Here is a 15,569-nt window from a genome sequence, read left to right on the forward strand (position 1 = left end):
GCTCATAAATCAAATACTGTGTCAAGTATAGGCTTGTCCTTTGGTTTGCAAGAATTTGACTTTTGCAAAGCTGAATCCATTGCTACATGTGAAGCAAGCTATTCATACTATTGTAAAACCAGGAACGTTTGCGTGCATTTTAACTGCGCAAATTTTGAAAGAGCAAAGATTTGCGAGATTAAAATGCACGCAGAAGTTCTTGACTACATTATGCATTGAATACCAGTGGCGATTTGCTAAAATTTCATGCTACGAAAAAGGGCTGTCAGCTCCAAATCATGAATATTTCATGCTGCGAAAATATCTTGCTTTACAATAATTACAATAACTTAGTCAAGGTGTAAGCTTTTCAGCAATACATGTAACTGTTAATAACAATCCTACATGTGATGATAAATGACCACAAAATTGGGGAAGCCTACAAAAAGGCAGTAGCACTAAAATGTTAATAATATGTCTTTGATTGTACATCACTTGCGACAAAACATTTGTGACAGTATTCAACATTGCATTTACAGTGAGCTTTATAAAATCCATGGAAGTGGTATATGAAAATAGTACTGACTAGTTTAAGCTGAATGAATTCACCGATCGATAACATCAAAGACATGGTATCATATAACTTTTCTATCAATGATATCTGTCTATGGTCTTGAAATGTTGCATTAAACTCCATCAATCCCTTGTCGCTTCCTTGAGAAGTTGATCCAATGAACACAAGGTATGCCTGTAATCTTACAGGTCATCCTCAATGGCTGCAGGGTGACAGAGAAGAAAAAGAACTTTTTTTACGACTATTTTCAAATGTATGGTTATTCTCCTGCAAGGACCTACAAACTTGTCATTCCATCCACCTGTTCATTATTGTAGCATTTCCAGACTTGGAACCCAGTTTGCAGCCAGTACTGATAATAGCTATGTTGGGCAAGAAAGCCCACCGGCAACCTTTTCTGGTTGATAGGAACAACCTTTGATAAAAGCGAATGCATAAAATTTGGATTTGTTGGTGAATGGGACTACTCGACAAAGGAAAGGGAAATCCCATTTTTTCTATAATTAGAAGAATGGAAAGCACATGCTGACGTCAGATATAACTACATCTGGCACCTATTTAACAGGCAATTTATGTGATCAGAACTATGAAGGTTTGTGTGCACAGTACAAATCAAGTATTGTCAGTGGAAATGCAAAAGAACACTTGCAGGTAATATAGCTCTAGTGGTTAAGCTAAAATGTTTTTCCTCTGCACGATCTGAGGGTTGATTTCCTTGTCAAATCTGCGGGGAATGTTTCACATTCAGTCAGACTTCACTATCATGATAGTCAAAGATTTATTTTCAGAGCAGTTGAGACCCTTTGAAAGCATTCATACCAATTCAATCAATTTCAGCACAGTCATCCTTAGGAGGCATTTTTCTTCAGATTCTTGTGAATATTTCCAGTCATTTCTTCTTTCTTTATGATTTAATAACAAAGCCAGGACATTCTCTCATTTGCAACATGTGTTATGTGTACGAAGGAATAATGAGACAACATTGAGAACAATGTAACCACTCACGTTTGGAGGTGATGATGGTGTTGCTATGGCTACAGGACACAGAGATGATGTCACACTCCTCACTCTCCTGGAAACTGACTGGGCGTGGGATGTTTGAATCCTGTAGAGGGCGTCCCAGACGACCTCTGTCACCTTTTCCCCAGGTGAAGATCCTGTTGTCTGCAAGAGAAAATAAATGATGTTTCCTCATTAGATCCAGACAAGCAAAGAGTTTGCAACTACTAGTCCAAAGGAAATCAAGCAGATGGGAAGGAGACAATCTTGAAATAGGTAAGGCTGCTAATGATACAAGGAGACACTAATCTCTTATTCATTTTTACATAATTCTGAAGTCTAATGCATCTGATTGCAATACATCAATCTCTGTCCTACCTGTTGCTATGGCGACAGTGAACATATCTCCACATGCCACCTGACTGATGATGGCGTCTTCTGGCAGGTTGGGTCTACAAGGCATTCTGGGTGTGATGGTCTCCGCCCCGCATCCCAGCTGGCCAAACTGGTTGGATCCTAGTGTGTGGCACTGCCCATCTTCTGTGCTCACCAAGAAAGAAAAGGAGAAAATGGACAAAGAAAGACAGACCGATCAACAGAAAGAGTGAAAGAGAGGTAGAAAAAAAGGCTATGAAAAGTTGTAATAAACCTGATTATGTATCACAGATAAATGTATTGATGCTTTGAAGTGCATCATATCCCTGAATTTTTATGTTATTCTTTTAACTGCAATACAGTGAAATTATGACATCATAGCCAAATTACAGAGAAGATGCAGGAAACCGCATTTCATGGGCATAAATTTCATGAGGATTCAGGCCTTGAAGAACAATGTTCCTTATCGAGCTAACCTGTGATAAAAGCTGAGTGGGATGTGCCGATGGCTGCGGATGCGATCCTGAGCTGTGGGAGGGGCTGGGTGGAGACAGGGGTAAAGGTAAAAACCTCCTCCACATGATGGTCAGACTGGTCCAGGCCTAGCTTGTTGGACCTGGGTTGGGAGAGAGGTAGCAAAGTATACCTCAGTCTTCTTTAGCTACACTGATGGACGAGCTTACATAGTATTTATAAGAAATGAAAAATTTCTGACATCACTCATATTTTTTTTCAGCTCCCATTCAGAAAATTCACTGAAATTCACCCTCACAGTTGTTTTATGTAAAAGATTATCGATTACAATCTGAATAAGGATGATATAGAGAACTTGAAATTGTGAAACTAAGAAGAGATTATTCAGTGTCCGTTCTGCTGTATACATGTTAATTATTCATTGACACGGGTGACATCAACGTGCTCATTGTCAATAAGACCTGCCCCTCTCAATGGCTGCTGCTTTGAGATATGTATGGAGCTGTTAAGCATGGGATACTTATGTTTTACACCAAATTATCCAGCATGCTTCTGCAACAAAAAATGGCTTTAGTATATTTGCCTACTGTAAAAGTGGAAATTTTGGCACATTTCACACAACTAGAAGCTAGCACGAAAATAAAAGCACGCGAATATTTTTGCATGCCTTACACTCCAGTAGACAGTGCCCTGATTCCGCGGAATGAAAAACATGTGAAATTCATCTTACCCGGCCGAGTGCCAAAAATTACTCGTGTGAAAATATTCACTTTTACAGTATTACAGCTACAAGCTATTCAGGCACCCGCTGTGGTCAAGATCACAGAAAAGTTAGCATAACAGCTGACGGAGTTGAAATATTTTAAGCAGTTAGCAGATGAATATCCCAGGTAGGAGAATTTCAATAAAGCCATGATATAGCAAGCTTCAGAAAAACAATAATGATAAATTTTCAAACACACACCTATTACTCCCACAACCTATGAGGGCGCCCCCTGTAGTCAGGATGATGGAGCAGTCAACTCCACAGCAGACGGATTTGGCCTGATGCTGCGGAGGAATCATGACTGCCTGGGGAGAGGAGAACGACTCCTGACTGTCCAGACCTAGGCGACCTGCAGGTACCCACAATGCATCACCGTCAATCTCAATATTAGCATAACTTCTTCAAGCGATACATCTTGGAAAACCCCTCAAAATGTGTCAGTTGTATTCTACAGTAATGGCTGTAAGAATTTTGAAGTTTGAATTAGCGTGTTTAATGAAAGCTTGTGCATCAAAACTGAAGAAAAGAATTTAATATGATACAGGTATTTGAATAGAGATTAGAATGCTTGTGTTGCTGTTAGTAAGGAATAAATTTGACATGTCATACCACATTTATGACCATTAGTGGTGCTGGTACCTTAATTACATCATATCGAGTTTAATGGCAGTTAGAAATAACTGTACATTCTGAACAAAAGCAACAATAACAGTAAATTATCCAGAAAATGCTCTAGATTTTTAACCACCAAAATTGGTAACAGTGCAATCTACCAGGGTATTATCCTTTATTATACATTGTACATCTGACTGCCAAGTAAAGATTTAGAGCTGTGATGGATATAGGTTGCTGAAAGTCTCACCATTGTTGCCCCGCCCCCAAGAGAACACCTCGTGCTCGTTGGTCACGGCCATAACGTGTGACGCTCCACACGACACCAGCGCAACCTCGTACCCCAGCAGCGCCTCCACAATCTTGGCCTGGGAGAGGTCGTGGTAGTTGCCGTGCCCCAGGCAGCCGTGGGCCCCATTCCCAAAGGTCATCAGTATGCCACGATCTGCCGAAGAAGGGATGATATCAAAAGTTAGAATTAAAATAGGTAACACAAGGAAAAATGACTGCTCCCAACTTGTTGATAGCAGGAACAGATGCTGTGAAAAGCTTAAAGGGTGAGAAAAAAATAAGCACAAAACACTCTAACATGCCTGAAGAACCTGGGTATAATCATATTTACTCAACAGGTATCATATTGGCAACCTGTGTAAAGTAGCTACTAACATCTTATCTAAAGATTACATTGCATGCAATTGATATGACTGACTGTAGATTCATACATATATGTAGCACCAACAGTCTACAGCAGTCTCAGTTGCCCTTACATCAATCTCCTCACTCTGTTACACACGAGGGTAATGGGGACTTTTCAATTTCACCCCCTGGACGTGGACATCGAGGTAATGACATCATCTAAAGGAACTGAGCATGCTCCTAGTTCTCCAGCATGTCCAAAGCCATAATCGCAAATACGTCTTCCAAGGATTTCACGTCCCCATAGATTCAGGACATGAGTGACATCACGGCTTGGCACAACAAATCGCCAGCCCGCTGGAGGGGACGGGGCCATGACGTCATAACAGTACGTCGTGGACGGTGTGCAATGAAAATCGAAATGGGTGATAACACCACAGATGTAATGAGTGGACTGCAGCAAATTTGGAAGTGCTCCTGTACGAGAAAGGTGGCGTCCACACAATTGAAAAGTCCCTATTGTCATGTGACAATGTGTCATGTGACAGCATATCAAGCCCATCTCCTCACCTGTGAGGCAGGCCACAAAGAGATCTCCGCATGACACTTTCTGGATAGTGACTGCAGACTGTCCCTCCAGGTACCTGGGTACGTAGAGGGGCACGGCCTGCTCCACAGCTCCAGGCAGGGTGGAGTCTGTGCCGATGGAAGGGGCCTGTAACATGGAGAGATTGTGTTGACTCAAGTCAATATCACCTGATCCCTTGTCTGCAAGCAAGCTGCCATATTCTCATTTAAGAGATGAAAGGGTGTGAGCTCTGTTCAAAGCCTCAAGAAACTTTTTGAGAGAAACAGCATGATGTTCTTATCTCAACATGCCACACAAATGGGTCATGTATTATGTGTAAGGTATGTCTGTGATGGTTAAATCTTGACGCACACATAAGTGGTTGTAGAGGGAGCATTATCGGATCAGGTGATAAGCATGAACTCACCATTTTTGTTTGTTTATATGAAACATACTCTGTCTATTGCATTTTACAAGTATCACTAGATTTAAAAATATGGTTCCAAGTCCATAACAAATGTTTGTTTGAATAATATACCTTCTAACTGTGGCTGCTTTTCACGTGTCATGTTTTTTACATTAGCCAGAAATCAGTATTTATCATTTGCCCTGTGGGTAGGCTCTGTATCATTTCCATTGATTACCTTTCATGCCTCATGGCAACATCACTGAAATTCACCACCACTGCTACTACTACTATTGCTACTACTACTACTACTACTACTACTACTACTACTACTACTACTACTACTACTACTACTACCATGACTACTACTACTATTGCTACTACTACTACTACTACTACTACTAATAATAATAATAATAATAATAATACTGATATTATAATAAAGTTAAAAAGTAACCTCTCACCATCTCATGAGCATCAGATATCAAGCTTCACACTGAAAAAGTTTTCATAAACAGAACTAAATATGAAATTAAGAAAATTCATGAATATCACCTTTACCCTAATTTGGTCTCAATGCTAGTTACCAGCATTAAGCCCAATGTACGTACCTCCCAGATTATCAGCCTGCCATTGTGGGTTACACCAGTCTTCTGCGATCTCCCAACAGAAACCTGCATGACCTTAGTGTCTGTGTGTGGGAGTGGGAGCCTGAGAGGGGATGGGATACCATTCCCCCAGCAGTAGATCATGGAGAGTGGGCGGGGCTTGGGGAGACCACCACTGCCACTGCTGTCCAGCAGAATGTTGGCTGCAAAAACAGGAAAAAAACAACATAAAATTGGGGATGTAATGTTGTGATTATGTAAATTAATTTCAACAAATTGCTTGATAGATTGGTGAATAGATATACTGTATAAGCCGTTATTTTCGTGTACAGATAATTTCGCGTATGAGGAGTTTACAGACATTTACCCAAGATGTTATCGCGAATTGACACCGAGGCTACTGTAAGTGCACTATCACCCCAGCGCAAGGCGACATTTTCGCATTTTGTTACTTTTGCAGTTCAACAGTGATTCATAAAATTCATGAAAAATTAAACCCTCATGAAAATAAGAGGTTATATAGTATATACATAGATAGACAGCTATATGGATGGAAGGTGGATAAAAATGAATAGAGAGACATACAGGACAGAGAGGGAGAGAGTATGTTTCAAACATAAAATAAAGTGGGGAATCAGAAGTTTTATGCAGATCTCCCCTCTTCTACAGAATATCTACCCCTTGGCCTTCAAACAGCAGCTTACTCCGATTGATACATAAATGCCTTCATTTCCAAGAAAAAGATCACTAGAATCCTTGATCTGGAAAATTCTTTGATGAAAGCAAATCAAACAGATGTTCAAGAAGAAGAGCCACAAAGTCAACATTAAATTGCAGGTGAAACTTCAGTATTCTAATGCTCTGAAACAGACACAACTTCTAAAGGAAACAAAACAGGTAAAATACACATGAAAGATGAACAATACAAATTCAATCAGCATAAATTAGGCATACTATTACTAAACATAAACAAACACAATGAAAAATGAAAGAAATAACTGTACTGCCAAATTTCATGTCTGCTAGCACTGAAAATGTGCATAATGGTACCTACAGTGTGTGCATGCCGGTATTTCACCTGCATGGAATAGCAGCCAATGTTTGAATGCTTGAATTTGGACTCACATCTATGAGAAGAAGACCTGGCACTGCTTGCCCTGGAACCAGGTTTGCGGATGTTACCCACTGGAGGTCTGGTTGTAAGCCCCGGATGGATCCTATCCATAAAGTTTTGTAACATTATGAGAAGAATATAGTCAGGAGTTGTCAGGAAAAAATCCAGTCCAATAGCTTCTTTCAAACTTTTAAAAAGAAATGTGCACATTAAGCATCAGATGACATGTAATTCAGAAGTGAGTATGGATACATCATGATACATCTGTATGGAATTTACACAATGCTGTCTTAATCGTTACGAAATCTAATTCGAGATAGTGGTCTTCACATGAAGTCGAAATTCCCGATGAGAATAAATTAAATCACAAAGGGTCAAATGATAGGAATCCTAGTAAAGCTTGTATACTTGAGTTGTTGGCTTCATTTTATTGACAAATGACATATATGGTACCCTAAATGTGCTTTTCTTACCCTTCGGAAAGATAAGGAGATAAGCAAGCATTAAATTGAAATTAAGTCAGATTTGGGGCGTCCTAACCATATTGTACCTTTCCATCTGATGACACTAAGGCAAACAATACATTTACATTTCAAATTGAGAGCAAATGTAATTGACAATTTCACTGGTCTTGAAGCATGCAAACTATTGAGCAGATCAATCCATTCCTTGCAGGAATCTGAAGAAACTTTGGACTCACTTGGGTGGACACTTGACCGCTCCCATGGTCATGCAGACCTCGATGACGGCCTTGAAGATGATGGGCTCGGCCATGACCTGGTTGATGGTGGGCCTCTTGTCCGGGTCTAGGTGAAGCATGCGGAGGAGAAGCCGCTTGAGCTGGTCGCTGTAGCGGTCCGAGATGGGGGCCACTGAGCCTCGCATTATCTTCATCACCAGTGCTGGTAGATTCTAACAAGAGCAAAAAATAAAAAACAGTTGTCATCATCATAACTACATGTAACATTTTCTACTAAACAACTTCACCTTTGAAATTGATGACAATTGTGAAGGTTTTGGTTTACACTGGGAAATACTTTTTCCAAGATCTTGGAATGAATCAGAGCATACACACCAATGACTTCAAAGGAACAAGATGTGATGCTTTCAGTATCTTCACAAATCTAATATGCAGCAACTTGTGAGTAGAAAAGTGATTCAAAATTTACATCAGCTCTTTTGAGACTTCTCAAAAACACACTACACACACTTTTAAATGTGTGTTTTTGTAATACCTTGGGCCTCCTTGACAAAAGCTTCTCAACATCATCATGTGACACACGAAAGAGAAATGTGTATCATAACAGAAAAACAGTTGCATCTCTAAGGACAGGAGCTAAAACCAAACTTACATTGGCTTCAAATGCCCTCTTGAGGGTTAGAAGTTCATACAGAACACACCCAACCGCCCACATGTCACTCTTTTGGTTGTATCTGATAAAATCAAAGTTAAGGATTCAACAGTGAGGGCATAAGTACAGTGGAAATCAGATATGATCATATGTTATATATGACTGTTGTGATTTATCCACTTGTTGTTGGAACTTCATTTCCTTCATCACCTTTATCATACCACAATGTCACAGAAATGAGCACGATTTCCTTGGTGCCAAATCAAAATAATTTGCAAACAATATCAAAGAAAAAGAGAGAGATTTGCCGTACAGCCTGTTTGTGATGAAGGAAACATTGGCGAATCCAGTCACATTTGTCTGGTGATGTGCAAGTAAGAGTTTCTCAACATATACAATTTGATGTAGCTCTGAATAATTCTAAACCCAAATTTGAGTTGATGAACAGGAAATACTATAACAAAATTACTAGACCCAGCTGAAAACCGATGAACACTGAAGATTACCACTATGAAAATGATCTTGTTAACAAGGTATGATATATCTCATATATATATTTTTTTGCATGATATTCATATCAGCAGTTTTATAAAATTATGGTAGTACTGCATTATACTTTTTTTTCATTAATTTTTCCGGCATAAGTTTATAGGCTGTCATCTACAAAAGTAAAAACAACAAGGTGATATGATATACAAATAGTGAATGGTCACGAGTGCAATCACCGAGTGCGAAATCTCGTTCCATTGCACGAGTAAAGACCATACACTACTTGTTTTATACAACATCCAAGTAGATCTTTTTGGTTGGAGGATTGTCGGGTAGGTCTAAGTAAGCCTAGAAGTCTATATATGTATGAAAAATATAGCAATACTTACATGTGGATCCACTGCGATTCTCTTTCTGGCTTGTGCAATCAGCGTAGATACAGTTACGTAGGCCTACATACGCGCATGCATGTACCGCACACGTACACTGCGCTAGCTGCATGCGATCCTCAATATGCAACACACAGTACATGCAGTACCATAAAATTTCTCGAACCGTGGAATAGACCGAAAAAATCGAACCAAGTTGCACGCAAAAATAGAACCAAAATTGGATGGCGCGTTGAATGGAGTACTTATTGAATATCACGTCACCCACAATCCTCCAATCAAATTACAAGGATCTACACTGTACTTGGACGTTGTATAATATTCAATAATGTCATGATTACTCGTGACATTCTAATAAAACCAATGACATCATACAGCTAATTGGGTAGCATTGTCATAATTGCACAGTTGGTTTCTAAGGATACGGTTTGCCCTCGCAAAGCTCTGGTGAGATGTAGCAAGGCGTACCGACGACGGTGAAGGCCTTGCTCTTGCTGCTCAGGATCTTGGAGATGCCAAAGTCCCCGACCTTGATGACGTCCCTGGCCCTGTTCAGGAGGATGTTCTGAGTCTTGAGGTCGCGATGGAGGATCTGCTTGGAGTGGACGTGCTTGAGGGAGAGAAGAATCTGGGCAAAGAGTCTCAAGACCTCCTGCGCAGCAAATGCAAGAAAATATTCAAAATTGCATTCCGTCAGGCCCATCTAAAACTGCTTTCCTTTGAGTTCATGCCAATATGCACACGATTATGAAAGAAAAAAGTAACAGCAAAGAAGCTTGATTACATAAGATTCCATGATTATTGTTGAAATTGGCTTTCAAGACATAAAAATCCATAAGTTGTACCATGACCATATTATTATTTTTTTGCTATTATGGGTTGAGATTGCTGCCTTCACTGCGAGTAAACCAAACTATAGGGCCTACTACATTATCAAGTCATAGACTATTCACAACAAATGTGAAATATGATGCATGCAACATGTTTGAGATCTATGCATGTAGAAGCATCAAATTCAAACAGGTAATTCTAATATGACCTCAAAGCATCATTTTCATCAGCTAAGAAAGAATTGGTAACATGCTGTCTGGGCTGCAAAGTTTCTTAAGTCTAATTCATAGAATGTCGAAGTCGCAAAAAATGGAATTGAATAGTAGTGTACGCATTTACAGCCAGTTGTTCGAGACACATCACATGAGAAAAGCTGTCGAAAAGCACAAATATGGCAGAGAGAGAATAAATAGTACTATCAAACAGTGTCATGTCAACTTACATCTTCTTCAATAAGGGCATTTCCCCTCTGTTGCAGGTATTCAAAGAGGGTTCCACCTTTTTCCAGTAATGAGAGAATAATGAGTTCAGTAAGTGTCACACAAAATATTACAGAGCAATCCTGTCTTCATCTAATATAGGTCATAAAACAGGTCAGTTACCTCCAGAAGATGACCATTCATGATCCAGCTCATTTCTCATCTGAACAAATAACAAGCAGTTCCATCAAAGATTCCATGAGGCAAATCATTAATCTTGTGGTTACATCTGTAGCACACAATTGTGATTTGTGTTATATTTCTTTGGCATGACTGTCAAATGCCCCGCACCATGGGACATTCAATTTTAAATTCTTACATTAATATTGTCTTGATGCAAAATAGCAAGGCTTTAGTTTATTTAGGATAAATTCTTTCTCACATTTCTTACTGATTCAGTATGGCAGACTCTTGCAAAAGATTGCTTACATTACATTCATTTATTTAAAGGACAAGTTCACCCTCATAAACATAAGGATTGAGAGAATGTAGCAATATTAGGAGAACACGTCATTGAAAGTTTGAGGAAAATCGGACAACCCGTTCAAAAGTTATGAATTTTTGAAGTTTTTGTGTAGTAACCGCTGGATGAGAAGACTACTGCAGTGTATGAATAACTTAGATGTCACATGCGTACAACAATATAAGGAAAATATAAAGAGAATTTCACAAAATTCCATCTTTTGAAAAAAGTACATATTCCCTTGACTCGTTACCGACATATGTTAGGGGTAATATTATTCCCCCTGCTTTTAGAAAGAGACAAGTCAAGTGCTCTTTTATTATGCGAAAAAAGTGAAAATATGTTGAATTTTCTTTACATTTTCTTTATCCTGTTGTACGCATATGACTCACATGCTGTAGTAGTCTCCTCATCCAGCGGTTCCAAGACAAAAATTTTAAAAATTCATAACTTTTGCATCGATTGTCCAATTTTCCTCAAACTTTCACTGATGTGTTCTACTAATATTGTTGCATTTTCTCAATCCTTATGTTTATGAAGGTGAACTTGTCCTTTAAGGTTTTTTTTTTTTTTGTCACTGTCATTAAGTACTCTGAATGTAAATCTCTGAATCTGCATTTGTATATTCTTATGTATTCAACTCTACAGAGGGGATCACTTTGTCTCAAGCCTTTGGCTTTCTTTGTGAATTACAGACACATTTTACACTGTATATATTTCTATTTTTATGATGATCAATAAAGTGAACTGAATTGAAGTGAATTAAATTTTAAGCTCTTATTTCACTATCATTATTTTGTTTTTTCTTAATTCAGTTAGTATGCTAGCTTAAATCGTGCCACTACTACTACTACTACCAGTATGGCATATTAGCTGTGATGCCTGGGGATATTACTACAAAGGAAGCATAGGCAAAGATGGCTGTACTAATTTCCCAACCACTTGATACCTTCTGCATATTCCATGACGATCATGAGAGCTTTATCCTCCAGGAAGTTCTCATAGTACTCGATGATGTTGGGATGGTCAAGCATAGACAGGACCTTGACCTCATTCAGGGCTGCCTGCCGCTCATCTTTGGTCATCTGCTCCACTGGGATCTGTTTGATGATGATCAGCTTTTTATCGTGGAGTCGGCGGCAGAGGTATACAGTACTGAGAGAAAAAAGAAATCACAGGAAAAACAAATGTCAATGTGATGCTCCTGAATGACAGCAAGTAATATAGATCTAAATTTACTAGTAAAATTTACATATGAATTTTAATCATTAAAAAAAAAAAAAAAAAACGCACACACACACACACACACACACACACACAAAGGTTCTACCTCCCATGCCAAAATTTGACCACGCACAATTGTCAACCGACTCAAAAGCACAGATGATCTCTTTTGAGTAGAGTCTTAAAAGACAGAAAGATCCGTCTGTCCGGAGGAGTCTGACATTTTCTGACATTATTGCTCTCCGCCGGAGAGGGGATTCGTGAAGCCAGACGCAGTCTCCGTGGAATATATCATATCACATCATACCTGGTTAACATACCTGGTTGTGGGCATTAAAGTTATACAGAACTTATTTGCCCCTCTGCTGCTCCATTGTCTGGATACGGTAACTAGCAAACTTTTGTTTTCTGTGCTGTGCGGTTTTAGTGAGAACATGGGCATGAGAATTGTTGTTCGGGGTTGTATTTGTCCTTTTTTGACTTCCATGCTTTCTCCAAGTTGGATTTGAAAGAGTTGAGTGATGTACTGTTTACCACATAATCCGGGAGATTATTCCATTCCGTGATGATAAACTGTGAGAAGACATTTGACCGTTTTTTAGTTTTGCATCTGTTCTTCGTTACCTTGAACTTGTGCCCTCTAGTCCTGTTGTCAGTTCTCAAGTTAAAAAACTTGCTTAGTCTAATGTCTTCCAGCCCATTCATAATCTTGAACGTTTGGATAAGATCTGTTCTATGTCTGCGGTAACTTAATGAAGGTAATTTCAGTTCTGCTAGTCTCTCCGGATATGTGAGATTTCTGAGTTTGGGTATTGACTTGGTTGCTCGTCTTTGGACTTTCTCTAACTTCTGAGTATCCCTTTTCAAGCAAGGGTGCCATATCTGGGAGCAATACTCAAGTGATGGGCGTACTATATATTTGTAGAGTTGAGTGAATGATCGCTCATCAAGTGAAGAAAATGATCGTTTGATAATTCCCATCTTACGATTTGAACTTGAAGTTGAGAATTTCAGCTGATTGTCGAACGTGACACCTAAATCCTTCTCAGTGGTAGAAGATGAGATGAAAGGACCTTGAGATGTAAGACTGTAGTCAAAGCATGGGTTATTCTTCCCATAATGAACCATGTTGCACTTATCTGTATTGAAAGGTAACTTCCATATGTCCATATCATCACATCACATCACATCTGATACGGAAGTAGAGGACTGGTCCTGTAGTATTCCGGTCTCAACATAATATAATCATCTTCAACTTTGTTGCTTTATGTGCGTTGAGGAGCAGAGGTTTTGAATTTCCCCCCCCTCCAATGTCTGTCTAATAAATCTTTGAAATTATTAATCGAGGAAGCTTCAACAACACTAGCAGGCAATCTGTTCCAGTCGGCAACTACTCTCTGGCTGAAAAATGTACTTCGCAGTTCTAATCTTGAACGTTTGGTGAAGAGCTTGTATCTATGACCTCTTGTTGATGAGTGGATGGCTGGTTCGAAGAACATGTCACCAGAAATCCCCAACTTTCCACTGAGCAACTTATATTAAAAACAGTAGTCATGTCGCCTCTTCGTCTCCTGTCATATAATGAGTGCAGGTTGAGTTTTTCCAGGCGTTGTTCTCCCCGACGACCAAATACAAGGTATGTTAAGGTATGTTGTTCTCCCCGACGACCAGATACAGACCGATCTTTCGGTCAAATACATCTCGGGCGGTGCGGTTTATGTTACACCGCGGCCACGCCGCGCCGCTCTAGAACATATTTTAGAAAGAGAACCCAACACGATAACACGAAAACAAACGTGTGGGACTATACGTAACGAAGGAACGTGTAAGAAAGTACGACGACAATAATCTCAGAAAATTTACTTTTAATGATTGACAGTGATCATCAGTTTTTCTGATTTAACTACTCACCCGTATGCTCCTCTTCCAACCACTCTGATTTTCTCAAAGTTTTCCATCTCTAGATCTATCGCTTTCCGATTCGGGCATTTCGTCAAATTCCGTAGAGACACACACTGCTGCACAAAACTTCGTAAACAAAGTATGCAACTCTTGAAGAACAGCAGAGGGCGTTATGCAAAAAATTCTTGTCGAGTTTTCATTTCCATGGGTCATTCATGATGGACCTGCTTCTTATTTGGCTGTTATATACGCTACAAGTTGCTTTTCCAGCAAGACAGCAAGAGTTATTGCAACCGTAACATATTTTTTGAAATGGGCCCTGAAAATACATTGTAATTCTCATTAGACACAAGTGTAACAACAAAGTTATAAAACATATAAATTAAATAAAAAATAAATAAATCAAAAAAAAAAGAAAAAAAAAGATTGTTTGTCATGTTCTTTTTATGTGTAAATAAGCACAATAAGCATAGTGGAATTTCACTTTAGTCCAATGAAACTTGTCGGGTTTGGGAGTTTCAGCTCCTTTCAGATGTCCTAATAATCCAGAAAAACAACATCCCCTTTACTGACATTAATATGATATTGATAGTAGAGGATACTGATAGTTTGTTTCCGAAATCCCAATACAGTGTATACGAGATTTGGATTATTTTTATACGGGTATAAAATGTCTGTTGGATAATGTTCATACAAGTTACATGGAAGATAAGCCCACAAAAAATCTATATAATATGTATATACATGTACTATATGAGACATTTCATATTTCATCTGCCTTGAAACAAACTCAAATACAATTCATCACTTTTTGATTGATTGCTCAATTGTCAAACTTTCATTGACTGTTTGATACACTGTAATCATCTTTGATTTGCTGAATTGACATATTCCAAGCAATTTCTCCTATTTAGTGCTAAGCAATAAGTTGTTACAGGAATCACAAAATTACCATACATGAGTGTTGAATATGTTATACATGTATCAGTCTTTTCTCCATCCTGTCAGTATGATACTGCCATGTGTAGGCCTATATACATGTACAATGTATGTACAGATTATCTACAGTACAGTAGTGTATGTACAATGTATTTGTCGATCAATCTATACATGAACTCAGCGTACTGGTACATGTACAATGTACTTATTTTTTAAAGTTTATAATGTATTCGATAATGGAAATAGTAGAGCAGACACAAAATAAAGCTTCAATAAATGACAGTGTACTTGCCTTTATGGACTTGATATCTTTAATTCACTTTTGAACCCATTAATCCTGTTTTCAACATGGAATACACAAAGTGAACATTAGAACATTTAGAACGTTTT

The 15,569-nt window shown here is 38.8% G+C and overlaps 1 protein-coding gene across 1 annotated transcript; it reads right to left on the bottom strand.

Moving 5' to 3' along the window:
* Positions 1-735: 735 nt before the first annotated feature.
* LOC139719023 (serine/threonine-protein kinase Nek8-like) lies at positions 736-14,296 on the bottom strand. Its single transcript, XM_071630465.1, has 15 exons — positions 14,250-14,296; positions 12,064-12,269; positions 10,615-10,670; positions 9,767-9,993; positions 8,464-8,545; positions 7,812-8,023; positions 7,123-7,214; positions 6,001-6,200; positions 4,986-5,130; positions 4,030-4,224; positions 3,366-3,516; positions 2,404-2,543; positions 1,931-2,092; positions 1,559-1,717; positions 736-755 (listed from the first exon to the last, which is right to left on the bottom strand). Exons 1-15 carry the CDS (start codon positions 14,294-14,296, stop codon positions 736-738), a joined length of 2,094 nt encoding a protein of 697 aa, XP_071486566.1.
* Between the last annotated feature and the right edge of the window lie 1,273 nt (positions 14,297-15,569).

This window comes from Diadema antillarum, unplaced genomic scaffold (genome assembly GCF_040938485.1).
Source record: "Diadema antillarum isolate AM-2024a unplaced genomic scaffold, OU_Dant_1.0 scf00000103, whole genome shotgun sequence".
Taxonomy (NCBI): domain Eukaryota; kingdom Metazoa; phylum Echinodermata; class Echinoidea; order Diadematoida; family Diadematidae; genus Diadema; species Diadema antillarum.

Coding starts and splice junctions, on each gene's coding strand:
- LOC139719023 (XM_071630465.1), bottom strand. CDS start 14,296: ATGGAAAACTTTGAGAAAATCAGAGTGGTTGGAAGAGGAGCATACGG. Junction 6,201..7,122: donor CAGGTCTTCTTCTCATAGAT/GTGAGTCCAAAT, acceptor CTGTTTTTGCAG/CCAACATTCTGCTGGACAGC. Junction 756..1,558: donor CACCATCATCACCTCCAAAC/GTGAGTGGTTAC, acceptor GTCACCCTGCAG/CCATTGAGGATGACCTGTAA.